At 32.0% G+C, this 24,846-nt stretch overlaps 1 protein-coding gene across 1 annotated transcript in view; it reads right to left on the bottom strand.

Moving 5' to 3' along the window:
- LOC143255339 (uncharacterized) overlaps positions 1-24,846 on the bottom strand; it is a 174,802-nt gene that overhangs the window by 70,545 nt on the left and 79,411 nt on the right. The window contains 2 exon segments of the mRNA XM_076510828.1: positions 8,307-8,391; positions 17,971-18,068. Coding sequence (XP_076366943.1) covers positions 8,307-8,391; positions 17,971-18,068 — 183 coding nt within the window.

The raw sequence follows: 24,846 nt of genomic DNA, 5'->3' as shown, positions 1-24,846 counted from the left end.
ATGCATACGTCTATTTCATACATGTGATATACACACCAAGCACAATTTAGTTATTGTCTTCCTCCTAACCTGACTCCTGTAGCTGATAGATAACAACGGACTGTGAAACCACTGAAGCTGATAAACACAATAACTGAGCGTGAAACTACTGAAGCTGATAAATACAACAACGGACTGTGAAACTAGTAAATCTGATAGACACAACAACTGAGTGTGAAATGTATGTTAATTTATTGTTATCTGTTCTAAATTAATCACTTACACGTGTGTGTGCTGACTATCAATTAGTCCACCGACTGCTAGATGTTATGAAAGACGTCACTAGGTGCTGGCACATGGGTCCCATGTCCCGCTTCTATCTGACAGTACACAGTATCCACAGTTGGTGTCTTACAAAATTGGAATAGAAGACCATGACCAACTGAAATTCCCGCGCTCATGAATCCAAGCCCCGAATCTTTTAAGCACCTGGTGAAGCCTCTGGATGTTGTCTTACTTTTTTCATGCTAAACCAAAACTTACAATACGTGGCCATGCACATTTGTATCTGTACAGATAATCATATTTCTTAAAAATCAAAGAATAACTTGATAACTAATTAACTCGCGAATTAGCATTTGATGTTAGTTATCCTTAACGTTTGAGTGTTTGTACAAAACTTGAAAGATGCAATTATTTTCACACTCTAAGACTTCTAAGACATGCTAAAAATGATTAGGTGTAATAATCCTTTACAATTTCACACTTGGTAATACGTTTTGATGACAACTATATATTTCCTGCTAGAACTGTTTACGCACCAAAGTAAAATAGCTGTGAAAAACTCGAGTAAAGTACATACTCAATTGGTAACATTTTGGTAGTCCTACAGTGGTTCTGAGAGCTTATGACGCTAAAACGGAACAAGGATATAATATATCCATGTTATATATATGACATATGTACATATGACATAACCGTGGTTATGACAGAGATAGCCCATAACGTAGCTTTATGTTTAACAACAAAGAGTTTGGCAAAGTATTCTGGAATTTGGTGTTGATCACACTGGACATTAGAACTAAAATGAAATACATTTGTCAATCACGGTGAGATAAAATGAAGACATTAATCACATAAAAGACAGCAGCAGAGCGTAAGAGTTTGTATGTTTGTGGTTAATCAAAAAGCTACACAATGGGCCATCTGTGCTCTGCACACCTCAGATATCGAAATTCGGTTTCTAGCGTTGTAATTTCGCAGACATACTGATGTGCCACTGAGGAGTTAGCACAAGTTACACGATCTATAATTCTAAAACATTCTCACATAAGAGCTTTAAAACATTTCTGGTGTTATGTGTAAGTGAAACAACCAGAGATAGATGTTGGTTTGTTGTTAACGCTGATACAAGACACCGTGATCGCAGGTGTATAAATGAAAAATACATAATCACCAGACAGAAGCAGAAATGCATCACTGTAAAATTAAAACAGAAAATAAAGACATAAAAACTTTAATGGATCAATTTGAGTTAGCTGACGACACGTTAAACGAAATTCCGTCAGTGATCGAGGTTCTTCAACACTTTAAAAACTCCATTCTACAGAGTTGGTGGCTAAACATTTTTATAAAGATGAAAAAAGTTTCATTTCCATTCATATACGCACACGTAAAACCTACACAGAAACATACATAATACATGTCCGGAGGAAAATATGTTTCTCCTTGAGAAAACATCAAAAATGTTTTGTGATGATAATAGTATGAATGAAATACTGTTGTATAAAACGCAAGATATACGCTACATAACGTTTAATTGTGGAGAGTACCAGCTGACGTATATGATCCCTAATACAGTGAAAAATATGACACTAACGACACAGTTGGTCTGATAAAGATCCCTGGAATTTATAAAATCTTAAAGTTTTATTGCATTTCTATGACACGCAATTCTTCATGTAGGTCAGGTTTAATTCAACTTGATACTTTGGTTTATGAAGTTACTGACAGATGGCACTATCATACCATTTCGCTGTGTGTATGTGTTCTTATACAAAGTCGAATCGGGCTATCTGCTGTATCCACCGAGAGGAATCAAACCACTAATTTTAGCGTTGTAAATTCGAAGATTTACCGATGTCTTACCGAGGGATCCATTTCACTGAAGTTGTTGGAAATGCCCAGAGCTTCACTAACAATTACAAATGTTGTTTGTTATTAAGCACAAAGCTACACAAAGGGCTATCTGTGCTCTGCCCACCGTGGTTAAGGTACTCGCCTCGTAATCTGAGGGTCGCGGGTTCGAAACCCCGTCACACCAAACATGCAAGCCCTTTCAACCGTGGGGGCGTTATAATGTGAGGTCAATTCCACTATTCGTTGGTAAAAGAGTAGCCCAAGAATTGGCGGTGGGTGGTGATGACTAGCTGCCTTTTCTCTAATTAGGAACGGCTAGCGCAGATAACCCTTGTGTAGCTTTGCGCGAAATTCCAAACAAACCAAAAAAACAAATCAACCGAAACCCGGTTTATAGCAGTACAAGTCCGCAGACTGTGACACTGGGGACAAAGCTCAAAATATTAACATGAATTACTGTTAAATATCAAATGAACATTGTATGAACTAGTCTGAATTTTTCTTAATTAATGATAAAGGTAGAATATATTACAATCGGTAAATATTTTTATTGAGATAAAAAAAAAATTCCCGAAAATATGAAATTATAGCGAGTTAAAATATCAGTAAAACGGTTAATGCAAAATTTGCAATTCTATAAATTTATACTCAACTAATGCCGCAAAAGAAATGTAGTTTGTTTTGCGATGTTATACAATGCCTTTCAAAAGTATTCACCCACCTGCAAATTTTCCACTTATTGTTGCCATCTGAGCTTGCAATCATGAAACTTTCAAATGGAACTTTGTATTTAAAATTTATACAACATACACCAAATCGATAAAGTTAAGAAAAAAATGTTGATATGACATAAGTACGTAAGATTTTTAAAGAAATTAGAATATTATCAACTGCACAAGTATTCAACCACTTTGCTACAGCAACCCCTAAATCTGTTCATGTACAAAAGATTGATTTAAAGTGTCACAAAATTAGTGTAATGGTATCTGCCTATGAGTAATCAAAGTGGTTGAATTTGACTTCAGAGTAAATGCATCTGTTTAAGCCACAACTCACATAGTGACACCACAAACTAACCACGAAGATTACGGAGCTTTCCAAACAAATCAGGGATAAAATGGTAGAGAAGCACAGATCAGGAAAAGGTTAAAAGAAATTTTCAAAGTTACTGATTGTCAATTTGAGTTCAGTGAAGTCCATCACTAAGAAGTAGAATGTGATTCGTTACCACCTATTCACCACTCAGATCAGGTTGCCTTTCCAAACTAAGTAGCCGGTCTTGGTTAGAGATCACACTGTAAAGCCAACAGTGGCTTTGAAATATTTGTAAAGTTATATGTCTGAGATGGTAGTTACTGTTCGACAATATCCTTATCCTTACACAAAGCTAGCCTGTATGGGTGAGTGGCAAGAAAGGAGCCATTACTACCAAATAATCTTAAGTCCCCTATGAAGTTTACAACAACGCGCGTAAATGATACTACAGACATGTGGCAGAGGGTTTAGTGGTCAGACAAGACAAAAATTGGCCTTATCTGTCTAAATTCAAAGCGTTACGTCCGGCGAAAGTCCAACAAAATACATTAAGCAATCAACGTAAAAATGAAACTCAAAATAACACAAATCAGTTTCATAAGTTAATATTTAGTCGGTACTCCCATGGATCTCACTCCTGATTCACATCGACGTGGTATGCTTTCAATACGTTTGTACAGATATTCCCGAGTGACTGACTCTCATCCTTTTTTAATTATTTCAAAAAGTTCATCTTCCATGTTTGGCTTGCAATCTTTCGTTAATCGGTTTAACTAAGTCCATTAATTTTCAGTTTGTTTGACCTGGCCATTCCCCAAACACCGACTCTCTTATTTTTAAAATATCTTTTAACGACTCCACAACTGCAGTGAAACTTGTTTGATCATTTTGTAAACTACTTGGAATAAGAACATCTAAGAAACTACAGCAGGTTCACAACACTTGTTATAACAAACTACAGCAGGTTCACAACACTTGTTATAACAAACTACAGCAGGTTCACAACACTTATTAAAACAAACTACAGCAGGTTCACAACACTTGTTATAACAAACTACAGCAGGTTCACAACACTTGTTATAACAAACTACAGCAGGTTCACAACACTTTTTATGAGAAAATGTAACTATAATCACAAAACGGATTTGAGATCACATTTGAACAGATCTCGAGAAGTGAGATCTAAAAACATATATTTTTGCATTTTTTTCTGTTATCTAATAAAAAAATATAACAAATTAATAACAACTTCAACGGAGAGGCACATTTTTGTCCACCCCTGTATATAGCCATGTATACGGGAGGCTGAGGAAAAATAACTGGCAGTACATGATCACTTCCAGACAGTGAGTTGATTAACTATGATAAGTTATAAAAAAGAAACGGACCAGTAACTCACTGATTCAATCATTTTAAATACACCACACCGATTAAAACTTGGACTACTTCACAAAGGATCACATGCCTTAGTGACAAACGCCTTCTAATAATATATTTGGTTGAAACATCTGAAGCAGAATAGTATATATTCATTATTAGAGAACACATTATTTTCTTTAATAACAAAATGAACTCAGACATTTCATTAAAACTTTATTAAAACAATAAACATAACTTCCAATAGATGATTACCTTATCCCTACACTCAGTGGAAACCCTTTCAAACACCCTTAGAGATCGCGACCCACTGTTTGGGAAACATAGAATTGGATATGGAGAGGTAGGTATACTTTATTCAACTAAAACATATTTCGTAAATAATACAAATACCAAGCTAAGCGTTTTGATAAAAAGGAAGATGGGAGAACGTGGTATCAGATACACACTTTCTCAGACAACGCAAGTTTGATCCTCAAAGCAGAATGTTGTCTTCTAGCTTCGCTAAATAATGTGTTTGTTGGTTCTCGAATTTCGCACAAAGCCACAAGCTATACGAGAGCTATCTGCGATAACCGTCCCTAATTTAGCAGTATAATAGACATCACCACCCACCGTCAACACTTGGGCTACTCTCTTACCAACAAATAGTGGGATTGTTCAAACATAATGTCCCCACGGCTGAAAGTGCGAGCATGTTTGGTGAGATGGGAAATCGAACCCGCAACCCTCAGATTACGAGTCGAGCGCCTGAACCACCTAGCCTTGCTGGGCCGTTCGCTAAATAACATTCTGAAACAACTTTTACACTAAGTTATACAGGTATGGCTTTCTTCGGACTAGGCAATATTTCATTAAAACTTTATTAAAACAATAAACATAACTTCCAATAGATGATTACCTTATCCCTACACTCACTGGAAACCCTTTCAAACACCCTTAGAGATCGCGACCCACTGTTTGGGAAACGTAGAATTGGATATGGAGAGGTAGGTATACTTTATTCAACTAAAACATATTTCGTAAATAATACAAATACCAAGCTAAGCGTTTTGATAAAAAGGAAGATAGGAGAACGTGGTATCAGATACACACTTTCTCACACAACGCAAGTTTGATCCTCAAAGCAGAATGTTGTCTTCTAGCTTCGCTAAATAATGTGTTTGTTGGTTCTCGAATTTCGCACAAAGCCACAAGCTATACGAGGGCTATCTGCGATAACCGTCCCTAATTTAGCAGTATAATAGACATCACCACTCACCGCCAACACTTGGGCTACTCTCTTACCAACGAAGTGGGATTGTTCAAACATAATGTCCCCACGGCTGAAAGGGCGAGCATGTTTGGTGAGATGGGAAATCGAACCCGCAACCCTCAGATTACGAGTCGAGCGCCTGAACCACCTAGCCTTGCTGGGCCGTTCGCTAAATAACATTCTGAAACAACTTTTACACTAAGTTATACAGGTATGGCTTTCTTCGGACTAGGCAATATTTTAGTATGTGCTACAAACCACTATTTATGAAATACTTCAGTATGACAAGTTCTTCTGTTGATGTTACTTACGTCTCTCTATGTAAACATGTTAAAGTTCGTCAATTTCACTACACCGGAAAGACTTTACTACTATACAACTGTATTGCCAAACCTCACAAAATTCCACCCGAAAGTGAGTATTCTGTAAAGTTACTTCAATATTTCTATTAGCTATAACATTTTTTGCATTCTTAAGAGGCAAATTCTACACAGTGTAGATCAAACAAATGTTGTAAATCAAATAAAACAAGTGCAGAGTCTTTTGAAAGAGTATTACACTGACGATCCTAATAGAAACTATAACCTTTTCAAGTAAAGTTGCCCCTATATGTGAGTTCAGACAGTAAAAACTAACCTTGCGAGACTCGTCAGAAACGAACATTTTTTTCTGATTACGTTATATAACCTAAAATTTGCGGTTTAAACTCCGAAAAAAGATTTTTATCTATTTGTTTATTTAGAATTAAGCACAAAGCTACACAATGGGCTATCTGTGCTCTGCCCACCACGGGTATCGAAACCCGGTTTTTAGTGTGCAAGTCCGCAGACATACCACTGTGCCACTGGGGGGCCCAAAAAATGATGACACACCCAAAACCAATAGGCTAAAGTTTATGATAAAAATTTAAACACAAAATTTAAAGCTCAAACAAAAACTTAATTTCAAGTAACATTATTAGTTAAGATTAATGACAATACGTTTGGAAAAAAAAATGTTTTATTCAAAAATAATAATAACACTGAAAAATTTCACGAAAACCTAATAAAACACTAGGATGTTTGTAAAACGTGCTAAGAACTTCGAAATGTTTACGTTAAGTATATGTATAAATTAGAACTATACAACAGTGGAATTCAAGCAATCCTTCGTGATCATTCGATGTATCATATACATACTAAAAACATCTCATAGATTTCTTAAGTAACAGACAAACGAAGCGTTACCAACTGGATTTTAGAGATATTAGACTTCGATTCACGAGTCTTTAGTAAATTTTGAGCAATATTAATGTTCCATTATTTTGCCGAGTCACAAGAACAAATATAACAAGTACTAAAATACAATTAAAAGAAAAAGCGACCAATACATTTACACGGTTATATCTTTACTGGAAATAAAAATAACATGTTTAAATATCGTTAGCCTTCATTAAATTAATGATTACTTGTTTGTTCTTATGGAATTTCGTGCACAGATACTTCGGGGCTATTTCCGTTGGCTGTTGCTCATTTTGAAGTGTTAGATTAAATAGCAGTCAGATAGTGAATGCCACCCACTGCCAATTCTTTGATATTCCTCACTTAGACGAGTGAGAGTTACTGTAACTTTATAACACCCTTACGGCCGAAAGGACTAGCAAGGAGTTTTATTCCGTAAGTCATATATTGAGAGTCTGACAGCATAACCACAAGCCATGACAGACCCCTCAACTAAGAAATGATTATCAATTGAGGCCTTTAACATCTGTAAATTCCACGTTACTTTGTAAATTCTTGAAAATTATATACAACAGAACCTTTCAGTAATTCTTGTACGACATCGAAGTAACTGATTCTATGACAGCGCTTGTAACTGGTAGAAAAATACATTGCTTATAACAACAACGATTCGTCTTCGTGATTTTAAAATTTGAAAAACAAACAAACAAAAGACATTAAAACATTTCTAGCTTTTAAAATGTCAGTAATCAATATAATTTTACTTTGTTTAAACAATCTCCAACAAAGTTCAGAATAGTCTTCCAGTGAAACAAACGTAAGTCTACGAAATTACAACACTAAAATCCGGGTTTCGATTCCCCGCAATAGACAGTAAATAGTTGAAGTAGTTTTGCTCTAAAAGAAACAAGGGTTTTTTAAAAAATTCAGTATTCACTTTATCAGAGAATGTTTTTTGTTCGAGTACGATCATTTGATCTCTACTTCAATCAAGTCAAAACAATATTAATATGATTTCTAAATAATTTTTTAATTACAAACAAGCATTACAAACTATTATCAGGAATAATTTGTATAACAACATAACTATTTTAAAATTAAAAATACACAACTAATTAATAAAGTTTTTGTTTTATTAAAATCTGAGGATCTGAAATTATTTAAAAACTTTAAGTGATTAAAGATATCTTATAGTATACAAATATAATATGAAATTAAGAAAATCAAGTGTTTTAGATGGCCAATGCCTCTTTATTTCTTCATGACTTATACACACAAAAAAAGGGATGGTCTATTCTTACCATGATAGGGCCAAGTTCTACATTATCATAGTGGAAGTGAGCACATTCGTCAAGCTTAGGAAACCTGCTTCTTCCGTCTGGTTGTCTACAAAGAACAACACAAGCGCCGTCTATGAAGCCATATTATACCATGAAATTTATTGGTTTGAAAAGCAAACAATGGATGATTATACAGCAAAAAAAAAAAAAAAATGTAAATTCGTACAATCCACATAACAAGTGGGATATCGTGTTTTACGTAACACTGAAAAAAATCTTTGAACCATTTAGAGAAAATAATAACTTTATTAAACATTTATATAAAAGTAAATGGCCCAGTTTTATACCACCATTACTAACAATTTACGTAGTATAGTTTCACCACGATATTAATTTTGTGTATTTGTTGAATTTCGTCCCTGATCGAATAGGATGGGCCATCACATCGTGATGTCTCCACGCTTGAAAATTTTCATAAAGGGATTCGAACCCGACCCAAAGACTGTATGTCGAACTTCCCAACGACTAGGCTATATTACATAAGCACAAGTTAATCAGCTCTTGCACTGTGAATAAAACGTAGTACAAGATATTCAAATCGGATTACATATATATGGAAGCTAGTTGTATTTTGTAAACGCTCAGCTCCGTTCGCATGTGACGCTTGACAATAAAACTATAAGCCCTGTTATTGTTGTCTTAAGCGTTAATATACTTCGAACGTTCAGAAGAGCTGGCTTGAACTGCTCTACTTAGATGATTTTACGTTTTAGTTTATGCATATACTTAACTTGAAGTAGATATTTTGATGTTCTTGGTGAGTTAAAATATCTAAGTTAGATTAGTAACCATAATTCATATTTTTTATTAGGTTTTCGTCAAGTTTTCAGTCTTATTTGTTTGGCGATACGTTTTTAATTTTCGCCCAAACGCGTTGCCATTATTAGTCTTAACTGGTGACGCTACATGAAATTCATTTTTAGGTTTAAACTTTATGATAACATTTTGATCTTTAGCCTGTTAATTTTGAGTGAGTGATCTTTCTTCGTCACTTAAGCCGTAATTTTTAAGCTATATGACGTAATTAGAAAAGTACGTTCTCTGGAAGGTTTTTACAAAACTTTAATACTTAATTTTTTGACGGGTCCGATAACACTAGTAGAAGAATAATCTTCACTCGTTGCTGTTGGTTTGTTAAACCCTTCTAAAGGTCACGAGACGGTTTTAGAGAGGATGTGTTAAGTTTTGCTTACACGTGGTTACACTGAGTTACGTTGCCCAATGAACATTAAATCTGACAGTACTTGAAATTCAAGCCATCCGCTAGTGTCAGTATGTTCTGTAACAAGTACTCTGTTATTTCTTTGTTCCAACAATACAAAAACCTTGTTTTGTTCGACAGTTAAATTAAGGCTTAAACGCCGAAGGAAGATTACGCACTCGAAATTAATAGGCTAAGTATAAAAATTTTATCACGAAGTTTAAACCTAAAAATTAATTTCAAGTACCCTCAACTAGTTAAGACTACTAATGGTATTACGTTTAGGAGAGAGAGAAAAAGAAAAAAGTTTTATAGAACTGAAAAACTTCATGAAAACCTTGTAAAAGTATACGAATTATTGCCACTAATATCTAACTTAGATGTTTCAAAAGCTCTCCAAGAACTTCGAAATGTCTATATAACCTAAGACGGAAAACGATAAAAAAAAATGTATTTCAAGCCAGTCATCGTGAACGTTAAGAATATTTACATATTTAAGACAACATCAGTTTAAAGGTTTTGTCTCTACGACACGGACGAACAGGGAAGAGAACTAGCTTTTTTATATAATAGATAAGGTTTAATGAATCAAATTTTATTATATTTTAATGTTATGTTTTATCTTTATACTTTTATTATAAACATCCTTTTGCAATGGTAGCTTAATATGTTTTTCGAACTACATTAAATCTCTTAAGCTAGCTGAACCTTGTGAAAAAAGAACGACGGTATTTTTTTATGACGAGACAATGTAATATCATCATCACAGTAATGTACAAAAGTATTTTCGATTACCAACAGTCATCTGGATAATTTAAACTTAAATAAACAGCTTGCTCTGACTGACAATATATATTAATATACCTTTTTTTCAAATGAACGAAATGTAAAAAATAAAGGGCTAAAACAACTAAAACATTACGTCTTATAATCCTAAAGTAACCTGCTAACAAAACAACTTTTTATTTTTTTATTTCTGTCTTGCTTTTAATATATTTGGGTCAGACCATTTTACAATCTTGTTTTTCTACTGGAAATTATATGCCTTTTTTATTTTTCTATTAGGGTAAAGCATTAATAAGTTAGGGAAGGGGATAGTAAGTAAAACTTAAAAGTTTTTGTTTTCATTTTTTTTCTGTAATGTAGGTAGTTGTCTACCCAGTCTTAAAGGTTGTAGCTCTCTTGTTAAGTGGGCAAATCGATTTCTAAAGTTATTATATGTAGATATGGTGTGTATAAAACAAACATTGATATTAAAATAAATAAATAATAGTAAATCTGTTACATAATAGTGTTGCAATCTTAGATACTGATAATTACATTCAAGAAATTATTTATGACAGCAATAAATTTGTGAAATTGATCACGATCCTATATACTTGATGGAATGTGGTTTACAGAGGCTTTTATTAAATTAAATTACAGAAGGAAATTTTTTCCTGGTGGAAAACAGTATTTGGACAGTTGGACTAACGTGTATATTTTTATGAATTGTCAAAGTTCTAAGATTGGAATTTATAGCTATGGCTTGGTTGGTTTTATAGTGAGATTTTGAAAAGTATTTACCACAAATGAATACATCCTGAAAGATAGTTTTGAATTTTCCCAAGAAATATATAAACTTAATTTTCATACTGATATGCATTGTCTAAGTTTCAACATTGAGTCTTTCTATCCCAATATACAATTAAAGGAAACAATGCAACTAAATGCTGAATGTGCATTTAAAAAGAACTCCAATGCTATTCATATACCAGAACAGTTTGTTTTGTTTTTTTAAAAAATTGATGAATTATGCCTTCAACAAAAAACGTAAATCTTTTGAACTGCAGAGGGCAGTTTTCACAATGACAGAAACAAGTTTGTTAAGGATGACACTGCTCAAACCTTTCACTATTTTTAGGTATTCTAAACAAGTTTTTTTCCAATTTTAATGGTGCTTAAATAGTAAACATAACAGCATCATGTTTACTGTATATTGTTAACAAGATCACAAACTTCCCCTTTTAGACACTATTATCTGAAACAAAGATAGAAAGTTGCAAAATATATCATAAGAAAACAATTACAGATCTATATTTTGATTTTGACAGTTTTATTCCAGATGTCTTTAAAGAGAATTTAGTAAAATTCTGATTCTCACTGTGTATAAAATATCTTGTAATTATAAAGACAGATACAAAGAATTTGTTGATATTTGATATTTTCTGTGTACATATTTTTCTATTGAAATAAGCAATGAAAGTAAAATAACAGAAACATGTCTAATATTACTTCAATAAAGTATCTAAATAACTTAGTTATTTACCTTTTATGGATAAATATTTCTTATTCATGAAGAATCAACTAAGACAGGTTATTTATAGAATATACTCACATGTACAGTTAAGATGTAATTTCAAACCTAATTGTCACCTACATTATTTTTTTCTTTTTTAATTTCAGACCATATTCCCATATCACACTCATTTATAGTAGTTTACAAATTTACTTTGCTTACTGTTAGCAAGATATACTGAGTCTATGAAAAGGAAACTGAGAACATGCGTAAAAGAATTCTCAAAGTTTAGATCACCCATCAAGTTTAGTATAGTCGAACATGACCTAGGAGACTGTGACATGTTCATCACATCCAATATGTTTAAGGTCCAAGCAAGGGCCAATGGTGAAAGAAGCCTCTGTGGTGTTACGTATCATAACAAGTCTCTGATTTATAAAATTATGTATTGTGATTTCAACTAGCTGGAAGTTTTAATTTTAATTTAGAAGTTAATTAAATGCTAATATGTATCAAATTTATAATATTTGCCAACAAGATTCATTCACACAATTTTATTTCTTAACACAAATGTATTTTAATATGTAGAAAAAAAAACCCAACAAACTACAATTTATAATAATGGTTATTACATATAATTATTTATATACAAAACATTTACAAAACAAACTTACAAACAATATCTATTCTTCTATCTTGTCTGGAACTGAATATTTTTATTGATGGTCCAGGTCTACAAGATGCAAGTTACTTTTATGTCGATAGACAGATTCACTTTACTTGATGGAAATCCTAGCTAACTCTATTCTTCACATGCGAGTTTTTTCTGCTGAAGTTATGTGATGGATTCATAGAAATACCAACATCTGAAGTTAAATGGTTCATAATGTTCAAAATCTGTCAGCATTCCTGATCAAATTCTGTAGTTTTCTGATTAATCACATTTATAGCTTCTAAAGCAAACTGACTGTAGCAGACCAACAATGTTCTAAAATTGTCTCTGTGTATTGCAGTGGCTAGCTTTTATAGTTATTGGGTGAGATTCTTGAAAATTCAGCTGGTCCAACAATATGCTAGTGCTTTTGTAAAACATATATTGTTGAATATTCTAAAATGTTAGAGAACAGGCATGATTTACTCAATACACATTTAATAATATAGTTACATGAATTAAACTGAAACAAACATAGATATTAAAATTAATATATATCACTATATAAAAAATAGTGTCTTTGATTCACAAATTGAAGCCTTAAATAAATGTTGATAAGACAGCAAGTAAATTACTTTTAAGATTATGAAAGAAAAGACATTTTGTATTTATTTCACCCATATAACATTTCAGCCATGTAAGTAACTATTTTAAAATGTTTAAATGTCTCATGACCTCAAGATTGTTTCTTTGTTGTATTTATAGCAGAGCTACTGAAACTATCTGCCACTGCCATATTTTTGATGTAATGACCAAATTGGACAAAATAATGGAAACATCCTAACTTTTTGGCTCATGTTTTATCATCTCTAGCAGGGAAAAAAATTAAGTTAATTTTGTTTTAAATTATTTTATATAATTAAGGTTTACTGTATATAAATAGTATATTACAGTATTTTTGGAGAATTGGCCTAAAATGTATTTTGTAATTTGAATAGATTAATTATCTTATACATTTTTCTTTCACAAAATTGAAGCGGTTATGTTTGGTATAAAACAAAATAACTTAATAACCCAGAAAGTTTATAACTACTTAAACTTTATTGCAGATCATTGTGACCATAGTTACCAGATTTAATTATTAACAATTCTCTTCAGTCAGTTCTTCAAACAATGTTTCTAAAAATATTCCAATAACAACATCAAGAATTCAAAGAAACCTTGATCAGCAAATGGTTAAAAAAAAAAAGAAAAAATTCTATCTGATGCACAACACCTTTTAACCAATTTAAGGTCATGTTAACACTGTATGTTTGTTAATGGAGGACTAATTAAACTTAATGGGTGTTTCAACTATTTTGTCCAACCTCTGTATGTGTTCCTGTATGCATACACATTTCTCACACTTGAAACATTATTCTATTGAGCAAATACATATTGGATATTAAAATTTGTACTTAAAACAAAAACTCAAATTAATGCAGAATTTCCATAGCATAGAAGAGTAAAATAGATAAATAACACATTTTCATAAATATGTGGCTGAAGTACTAATTTGTTTGGCCATTTTACTGAGCAGACAACCACTACATTGTAACAATTCCTAGAGTAAAAGGTCATTTCCTGTCTGAAGACGTTGTCTTCTAGAGATGCTAGTGTTAAGATCTAACAGTTGATTTCTGACAAGGAATTATCTCATTAAATTCTCACTAGTAAGTCAATTAACATTGCTAAGGCATTCCAAAGTTCCTGGGTAGAAATATTTGTTACGTTCCTACATTCCTACCACTCAGAGAAGCACTGAAACATTGAATTATTTATGTATCTACCCTCTTGATTATTTTTTACTGTACTGTTAGTGTTATTTTATTTGACTGATTAGAATAATTTTAAATTTTCTATACATTTTTTTGCAATTGTTAATTTATACGTACCAATAATTACCAGTACTAGGAAGATGTGATTTCACTTAACAACGTACAGCGTTTTCAAAAGCTATGAGACATCCTATCCCTGAGCAACATCGAATTTTCTTTTGTTGTCATAGCGACAGCAGCGGACAAAAGGCTAAAACTTTCCTTCTTTCTTCCTCCAATTTACGAATCATACTGACAGAAAGCCAGATGTCATGTAGGAATATGGCCTCACACTATAGAATTTCTTCTGAAGACACACACATCGTGAAATACTGCAATTATATATCAACGTCTCTTTAGTAGCTAGTGTAACGGATTTACTAACGTATATTTATTTTAATATTGATGTTTGTTTCAGTTAAATATATATATATATATATATGCATATAACTGATAATGTTAAATGTGTATTGCGAAATTCTCGCCTATTTACTAAATTTGTAGAAGATTTTTGAGCGTAAGGATCAACAATGTATGTAAAATACTAGTGATTGCCATTATTATTGCCACCTGAACTTTCGAGAATATCGCCTTAAAGTTTACAAACAGACGCGCGAGTAGACAGTTCTAATATTGTTGTTGGTTTGCTACTGTTAGTATACTATAAACTTCTGAAGCTATAACTATGATAAACTGATAAATGCTTATTAATCTAAAAACTACAGACATTTGAAAAGGAACCATTTCGAACATTACAAACCATTTAACTTCAGTAAATTAACTTCAGAAGTTAGTATTTCTAAGATGACATTAGATCTTTTCGTCGGAAAAACTCGCGTGTGAAAAAGCTAACTAACTTTCCGTCAAGGGAAGAGTACCTGTGTATCAGCACAGAATTAATCCGCTCATTGTAAACTGTCACTGAAATATTCAGTTATAGGCCAGATAGAACAATCAGTGTTGTTTCTTAGCTTGTAGAATGTTTGTATATATAAATCATCATTTGTAATAACTATCTGTAACAACCATTATCATAAATTGTATTGTTGTTTGTATATTAAAATATACTTGTGTTAAGAAAGAAAACTGTGTGCATCAATTTTGTTGGCAAATATAGAGTTGGTACATATCGACATTCAATTAACTTTTAAATTATAATTAAAACTTCCGCTATTTGAAACTATAATACGTAACGTAACACTATAAACGGGGAAAATGTTCTATGGCCAAAAATAGTCAAACAGAATATAAATAATAATTAATTTCCGTCTGTATGTAACAATTACTGGTTTGTCTGAAAACTTTTCATAGGTTACACGACCACTTGAATCATAAGTCAGATAAACTTCATTATTTATAATGAAACATAAATAGCTTCTACCATCATACATTTATTGTACACTCCAAATCAAATATTAAACGCCTAAAGACTTTCATTAGGTACTTTTTACGCTATGCAGTAACTAAAACGAAACAGTTAAATTCTATATAAGATTTGATCCAAATCACTTCGGGAGAGAGATGTTCCACTTCTAACTCACCAACAATTCGCAAGGTATCTAACTTTTCACGCTGATCTATTCAACAACGTGATAAAACAGTATTAAAATAAAAAATGAAAACCCCTGTTTTCAGAAGATATGCATCTGTTAGAAAGCAAGGTAAGATGAAAATCAGAAATACCCAGTCCATGCACACATATATATATATATAACAGCTGTGTTAAATATGTAGTTAATTAGGGTTACTGATAAGAGGTGGAATTATTCTAAATTGGTAGTGACAATCGATATGTCGAATGATAGATATAGGCATCACGTGTACTTTCAGTGTTTTAAACAGCTTGTACGCTTAATGTTCCACTAGAATAAATCAGTAGCATTACGTGAGTAAATGCGATCTCAAAATACCATAATTATAATATACGCTCCGTCATTATATGAAATTTTGAATATACATACATATATATATATATATATATATATATAATTTCTTTTTTCAAGAAAGCTGCCAATTACATTTTATACTGATAGAGGTGAATGAAAATTTGTATTTCCAAGTTGTCTACAATCTAAATACCTGTAACGAATGAACTGAACTTCGATTAACTTTTGTATAGGGTTCAAAAATACTAATAAGAGGTGGAACTGCTTTTACCCAGTAATCAGGGGCAAACGTGAATCGAATGAAAGATTAGGCTTCACATGAACGATTTTATTTAAAAAAGTATGTATAGTCAAAAGTCAACTAAAATATTAACGACTAGAGTTAAACATGTATAAAACAGGCATAAACCCTTGTGCTTATTTTTGTGCTTAACAACAAAAACAAGGATCTATGCTTGCCACATGTATCACATCTAACTTTTCAGCGTCATACGTTTGGTCATTTAGGGGAGTCAGAAACAGGTCAAGTTGAGACAGAATGAAGTGATGATATATCAAATATAACTTAGAACGAGAAGATTATTACACAAATGTTGTTTGTCTAATTTAAAATTTTCACGCAAAGCTACACAAGGGCTACTGCAAATAGTCGTTCTTAATTTTGAACGACTTAAATTGAAGGAAGATACCTAGTCAATACCATCACCCACCAGTGACAACTTTTCTTTCGCCTAATTGTAGGATTTAACCATCACTCATAGAACGCATTAGGAAGACATTATATTTTTTCGGATGTTTTCGGGAAGGTACAACACTATTAATTAACATCTGTAAAGAGCACTACGTAATATAATGTCGTAAATCTTAGGTAGATTGATGCTTGTTGTTATTTTAGCGCAAAGCTATGCAACGAGCTGCCTGCACATTATCCACTGCAGGGAATCGAACCTTTATTTTAGCAATGTAATTCCGTACACTGACTATTAAGTTGATGAAGCGTTAACACATACACAAAAAATTTATCGAGAAAACGAGGAAACTGTACCTTATTCATATTTTCGAATATCTTTATACAAATTAAACCAAAACTGTAATTACTGAAGTCATTTAAAAAGGGTATTGTTTTTAATTAATAAATAACTGGTTAATTTTAAACTTTTTTTCTTATGCTGAAAGTGATATCTTGTTTTTCATAGCTCTATTTTTTAATTTGCCGTTGGATGATATCTATCTTACTATGCTAAACAACGTCTAGCATTTTTCGCAATATCGTTTAGCTTCCTCTTTAAATAGGCAAAAATGAGAAATATGAACTGTCTCAAATCCAGTTCTTCATAACTGTATATTATGTATTAACTATTGTACTCGGAACATTCATAAGTTTACTTTAAAATATGGTTTTTATTGCCATTTATCGGATGCAAATCGGCGCAATGAAAGGATGTAATGTAAATAAATAAATATATACAGATGCTACAGATAAAATTGGATGAGATAAGCAATGTCATTAGCCTAGAAGCAAATATATAATCTTATATTTTACGTAAATATGACTCGTTCAAATTTCAATCAGAAGTTTAATTTTGAGTAGCCATGTGATAAAAAAAAACAATATTGACTAAAATTGAAAAATGTTTACAGGATGCTAATAAATTAACAGAGTAATTCTGATGCTCGCAAAAGAAAATTATCATATGACCACTTATATAACAGTTGAATCTATTTTTAAGCGAATCAAATTACCAAACTCACCTTGTATAATGTTTTATTTGGACGCTTGGAGGTGCCACTGGGTTGCTTACAGTCGTCCGCACGTTCTCCATGGTTTCAGACACAGAGCACATTCCACCCTGTATTAAGAAATCGGCAATACTTTTGATTTTTAAAAACAATTAATTTTCAAACACCATGTTGGTTTAATGCAGTAATAGAATTATCTCTTCTAACAAGGCAGAGAAAAGTTATTAACAAAATTATTAAATACGAATATTTTCAATTTATTTCAGTAGTTTCAATTCACAATTTCTTGCTTTTTCTTATAATAAACGTTATTAAGGACATTTATTGTATATTTCCGGTACAATTAGTATGGTATATAAATATAAGAAATAAAAAAGTAAGTTAAATGAATATTTTCTTCAGAGAATCCCCACAATATGTAATTAAGTAATTAATTAAATGAATTATACAGTATGTTAATTAACCTGTATACTAAGCATAAACTTAAAGAAAGAAATGTAACAACAAAAACTAAGTGAAACAATAAGAACACGCTGAATCCACAAAAACCCAGTTGCTGTTTGTTTGTTTTTAATCTGAATCAGTATATATAGAATGATATGCGATCTGAGCGTCGTTCAGTGGTTAAAATGCGGGACTCTGAGACCAAGAGTCAACGGGTCACTTTCTGTTACCACAAAATCGCGATTCGCACTTTTGGGATCATGGGTGCGTTATAAAAGTGACTGTTTATAACCATCATTCAACTGGAGTGAATCGAGAGTTATCATTCGATGCTCTCGAGTAGCTAGTTGTCTTCCTTGTAGTCCTAAGTTCAAAACTAAGGACTAACACATATAATCCTTGAGTAGCTTTGTGCGAACACCCCTCCACCAAAAAAAAAAAAAAAAAACTTAAAAAAGTTAATACACAAATGCTCATTCATACCAACTCTTTATAAATTAAGGCAAGTAATCAAATTGAAGTAAACACACTGAAATAGTTAACTACAAAACTAGCAGTCCAATACATATCTAAATGACTATCACAATAAATACTATTAATCGAAAACTGCGAGCCTCCAATTCTTTGTGATAATTTCACTGAACGTTCTATCTTAGCCCAGTACTCATAAGAAGCAAAAGTGCAGAGACTGCTTCTGCTCTCATTTGGATCGAATCTCATTTCCCACTATCCATGTTAGGCTGTCGGTTCTTTCTCACCTCTTATTACCTGCTAAGCGAGTCGAAAAGGTAAAGCTATCCGTCATTAGCCTATTCAAAAATATTCTTACCCAATTAATCTTAAGGTATTTGCATCAACAATTTAATCACAGATACTGAGATAAATATATTTAAACATATGTAAGACATATTTTCGTTATTTGGAAAGTTCTTAATGGCTCCCGATGTTGAATATATGATTTTTTTTTAAATTCTGTACCTGTTTAAGAGAATAGCTACATCTAACGTTTGCACTCACAACACAGTAAAACGACATACCAGATATGATTGTATGAAGCTGTTTACCGTTCAAAGTGGTATAATATAAAATTTAGCAGAGATCCTACATTGTTGTACAGAAGCTTCTAGCATTAGCACTATAAAGACACCCAGGAAAATATTAAACATGACTGTATCACACTGTCAAAGGCTCGTTTAAACAGTAGCATGATATAAAGTTTAATTGAGATCCTATACTATTACCCACTGTAATGCTTACGTAACCGTGCAAGTGTCTCACTTCCTAAGTAGTAGTTGACCTTAGGTTCGTTACTAATGGGCGTGAATTCTTGCTAAAAGCCCAAGGATTGTCTTCGTGATTTTCGTGCTAACCTACCAGAGCACTATTTACGTTAGCAGGACCTAATTTTGATGCAGTTAGACTACAGGGAAGACAGCTACTCAACACCCTCCACCGCCAACTCTTTGACTAACACCTATAAATTAATTACAACATTTTCAACGCATTGTTTTCTGAAGAGATAATAATAACAACATACTTTAACGTCACTTATGCTTTAAAAGTACACTTTTTTTTCTTCGATTTCGTCTTTCTTATTTGTTCATGGTAAATCCAATTAATGGGTTGACCAAATTCAGTGACACTTGGAAGTAGAATTCTTGATGGGTTAAACAAAATAATTTTGTAAACAATATTTTACATCAATGGACTAATTAATTCTTATTTACCAGAGTTATTAATATAAACTCAGGTACCCTCTTTTGTGACTACTGAGCTGAAAGAAGTAACACATTCTCATTACCTAGTTAATATGGGATCCAAAAACATTACTGTTGTATTTTCAAAATATCGTAGCTCTTAAACACATTCATTTCTGTAAAGAACGTATACTTTATAATATTAGTGTTACAATGTAATAATCCAGTTTTGTATCATGAATAAGTTTCAGTTGTTACTGCTAATGTGTTTATTATCATTATATGTAATAGTACATGAATGAAAAAGGCAACAGAACTCAGTATCAGTACACCATTTTGAGAAAGAAGTTCTCTTTACATTACAAGATAATTCAAGAGAAGCAGAAATCTTGTAGTACATAACAGCACTGCTCATTTATTTGTTCAGTTATGATAACAACTGACAAATATTGTTGTCAATTATACAATGATTATTAACAAATTTAACAAGGTTCACTAAATATTTTGATTGCACCTGTAATGTGTTCATTATATTTACTTAAAATACTGTTTTATTCATCTTTTAAAATTTACTTCAGTATTAAATAACATCACTTTAGAAAAATATAGAATATTTAGATGGTTACCTTAGAAATCTGTATTACCAGGTATCTAACTCTACAAAGTATGAATCCATAAAGCTATGGACACCCTTTTCTTGATAACTGTGAGCTATTCCTGTCTGTAATATGAAAATGTCTAGACAACTAGTTTATTTTAAACATTTATTAGCCTAAATAATATCCCAAATTATGATAGTAAAAACTCATATTTTGTATGGTTAGAATGACTGTTTTCATGTATAAGTAAACCAGTGAATGTGTCTTGTGTCATTTTCAAATTTGTTGTGAGAAAATTGTAAGTGAACTTTCCATAGTATTAAACAAACTTCAGTACCAACATTAAATATATGTATTAAATGAATGAATTCATTCTCAAAAAAGTAGTCACCCTCTCTACTGCCAAATGAAGATTTACTACTCAAACTGAGTTTTGATTCTTTACAAATTGAGTCTAACTGAAATTTATGTTTGTCAGTTTTAGGTAATCCCTCAAGTTTTACTAAACAACAGAAAAGGAAGTACACATTTAACTCAAATTTATAACTCACTGTAACTGCTAAGTTTCCATACTAAACATATTAGAACTAGAATTCAACCATCAAGGAGTATGTCACCTATAAATCACAGACATACATCTGATACACAAGCACAAAAGACATAATCTTGAACACATATTTTCAACATTTGATTCATAGTTGAACATAAATTCATCTAAACATTTCTGCTCACTTTAAAGAGAAATACACTTAAAGTTTCCAACTTTATTACGAAAAATATGAAAAATTTATTTTTTGTTATGAATATAATGTAACTGTGAAGTTTATTTCATACAAATGTACATGTAATTAGGGCTATTTAAGTTAGCTGTTCCTAATTTTGAACTAAGAAACTAAAGTGATAGCAGACAGTGAACAGCACCCATTATTAACTTTTGAACTACTCTAATAAAATAGTATAATTTAACCATCAAACTTATAATGCACCCGTGTAAGCAGAGTGAAAAGAATGATTTTGCATCAACAGGGCATAAACCATGGACCCTCAAACTCTCAGTTTGGCAAGATTAAGAAATCTAAACTTTGTGAACTCTACACATACGAGTAAGTTAGACAATGATTACCCTAAACACAGAGAAAGACACAAGCTACAGTAACAATATCAAGCTATAACTTCTGTAAAAGAGAAAACATTAATTTAAAAAATTAACTATTTGTATTAAGGATTTTCTATTGTGGACAGTAAAATAAAATGACTCATAGAATAATATATCCAATGTTAAATGGCATATTTTAAAATGGAATTGTTCTGTAATATCAGTAAAACATTAGTCATAAAAGTGTAAAATCAACTCTGTGGCTTGTAAAACAACACTAAAAAAAATGCAGAAAAGTCTACTCACTGTGCGTTAATGTCATTCTCATACTGAAACTGATTTTAACACCTCTGGAATTTATCATAGATATGTACATGAGCACTGTTATGGCGTTGATGCTGTAATTTAACACATCACTATATACACATCAGTCTGAGCTACACTTCCCTTGGCATGGCAAAATTATTTATTAAATATATACTCTTAGTCATTATACATAATAATAAAACATGTTTGGTAAGCTTGGGAATGAAAATAGCATCAGTGTTTTAATATCAATGATTAATTTTCAAACATACAAAATGTTTGTGGCATTTAAACCAAACCTATTTTAAAGGCTAGATATGTTATGTGTTATCTACATATGTGTATAAGGTTACAAACTAGCACAAGTCTCCACACATAAAAACATCAACCCATACATTTCCTGAATCAGTGGGAAGACAACCATCTCTCCTCAACAAGAAACTATACAAGTTAAACAACTGAATGATGTCATGGCATAATTTGTCATAACCAGAATATCCAGTTGTCTCCAAGCTACTTCCCTACTTAAAAATGTCTTTGTAAGGATAGTTGCTGAGTTTGTAAATAACCAAGCTTTTATTTACATATACTTGTTCATATGTATAACAATAATTATATTTTGAAATAAGCACCAAACAGAAATGGCATAGATTTTGTGATACAAGTTTAACCAAAGAACAGAAGAAAAAGTACACAATTAACTCAAATTTATAACTCACTGTAACTGCTAAGTTTCCATACTACACATGTTAGAACTAAAATTCAACCATCAAGAAGTCTGTCATCTACAAAGCACAGACATACATAAGTACAAAAGACAGAATCTTGAACATATATTTTCAGCAGTTGATTCATAGTTGAATATAAGTTCATTCAAAAGTTTGTGCCTACTATAAAGAGAAATCTACTTAAAGTTTCCAAACTAGTTATGAGCAATATGATAAACTATTTTCTGCTATGAATATAACAAAACTATAGTTTATTTCACATGAATATACATGCAACTGAAAATTATATAATACATTCTGCTCATGCCACACACAAACACTCAAGTATCATTTCAAATAATCTTTAGCATTCTTAAATTACCCACACTTATTCATTGATTGCATTTTAATCTTCTGAAAATAATTTTGGAAATCAAGTTTTAGGAAATGTAAACAATTGTAGGTGCACAAGTGTGGTTGTATTGAGGCAACAATGTCATTCACAATCTAAATTATTATTTAGTGAAAACGTGTCTCACTTATAACTGTTCAAACATTGGAATGAATGGCAACAAACCTAACAAATACCCTTAAGGGTTTTGCAGAGTGAGATTCGGGTATAACAAACCCCACCTGAGAACCAGCCCGGAGTTAGTTAGCATGGAATAAAGTAATATACATTACGTTAGTGGGTAGAAAAAACAACAGATATAGCTTTATTTACATTCATAGTATAGAAACTTTGGTTATTTTACCCAATTCAGACCTAAACTGTACTGTTATCTTTGTTCCAAAACTGTCAACTGCTCACCATTTGATCACCATTGCTCATCCTCTACCAGGAGAAAACATGTAGCTAAGTAATATACTTAATAATACTAATGGTATAAATAAGCTGGAAGTAAAACATGCAGGAAGTCCATTATACAGAGACCAAATTGTCAATTATGTGTTTTGACAAGTAAAAGCCTAGACTAACAATCTACCAAGTAAAATTTAGTTTACTGTTGTTTTTTTTTGACAGTTTTCACAATTTCTTTATTGATTATTTATCTGACATGATTCATCTATTGAAAAATCGCTTGAACAAAAACTGTTTCGGGAACGAAGTCTATTAAGTTTGTGAAGTATAATTTGTAACAACTTTTTAATTAAATTAATGTAAATAAAAAATAGGGTAAGTATTTTATAATAATATATTGTTTATTCATTAATACTACTATTAGAAGAACAAATGAACCAGCAAGCTATTACTGTTCAGGTTGATGATAATATTGGGAAATTAGAATCACGTTTTTAAGGATTTACGTCTAAATTACGGCCTTTTCATAAACCTGAGAATAAGATATCCTTTCTATTTCTGGTGAAGAAAGGCATTGAATAGTATAATTTTCAGGGTTAAGAATTCAAAGAAATGCTAATTTTTATGAAAACTAAGTAACCATCTGAAAGAATTTCTCAAGATTCAAGCATATTTTCCTCTGGAGTTCTCATATCTAACACTGTGCTGGTGCAGTGGTATACAGTTTTTTTTTAACTACTTCGCAAAGTTATTTTGTGAAGTAATTCTTGTTGTACAAAACCTTTGAAAGAAATCATTCTTCACATTATATAGTAGGCGGGTTTGGAATAATTTGATCGTATTTGATATTTTTGCTTTCCATAAACCCTTACAACCACCAGTTAAACGAAAAGAGCTGATCCCTCAAACCCGGAGTCTGTGCCTCACCAAGCATGTTCTGGATCTCGTGGCCCACGTTTCCTAATCCCAATTTTGTGTACTGTTATGGGCATTTGACTTGTGGGTCAAGATGTATAATTTTTTACACATGACAATGCAGATTTTAGGAAATATTTCTTATTTAAAAGCAATCTAATTTGCTCCAGATCTATTCTGAATCCCACCTTCCTAAACATTAATCTTTATACGTGCTAAGTAGATGTAAAATGATTTATCTGTAATGTAGTGTCTTGGAAAATTACTAACTTCCTTAAATTCAAAAATAGTTTAGTAATACACCCTTGTCATGTGCACCAAT

Source organism: Tachypleus tridentatus, chromosome 7 (assembly GCF_004210375.1).
Source record: "Tachypleus tridentatus isolate NWPU-2018 chromosome 7, ASM421037v1, whole genome shotgun sequence".
Lineage (NCBI taxonomy): Eukaryota > Metazoa > Arthropoda > Merostomata > Xiphosura > Limulidae > Tachypleus > Tachypleus tridentatus.
The sequence above is the reverse complement of the archived record's forward strand: the minus strand, read 5'-3'. Positions and strand labels throughout refer to the sequence as shown.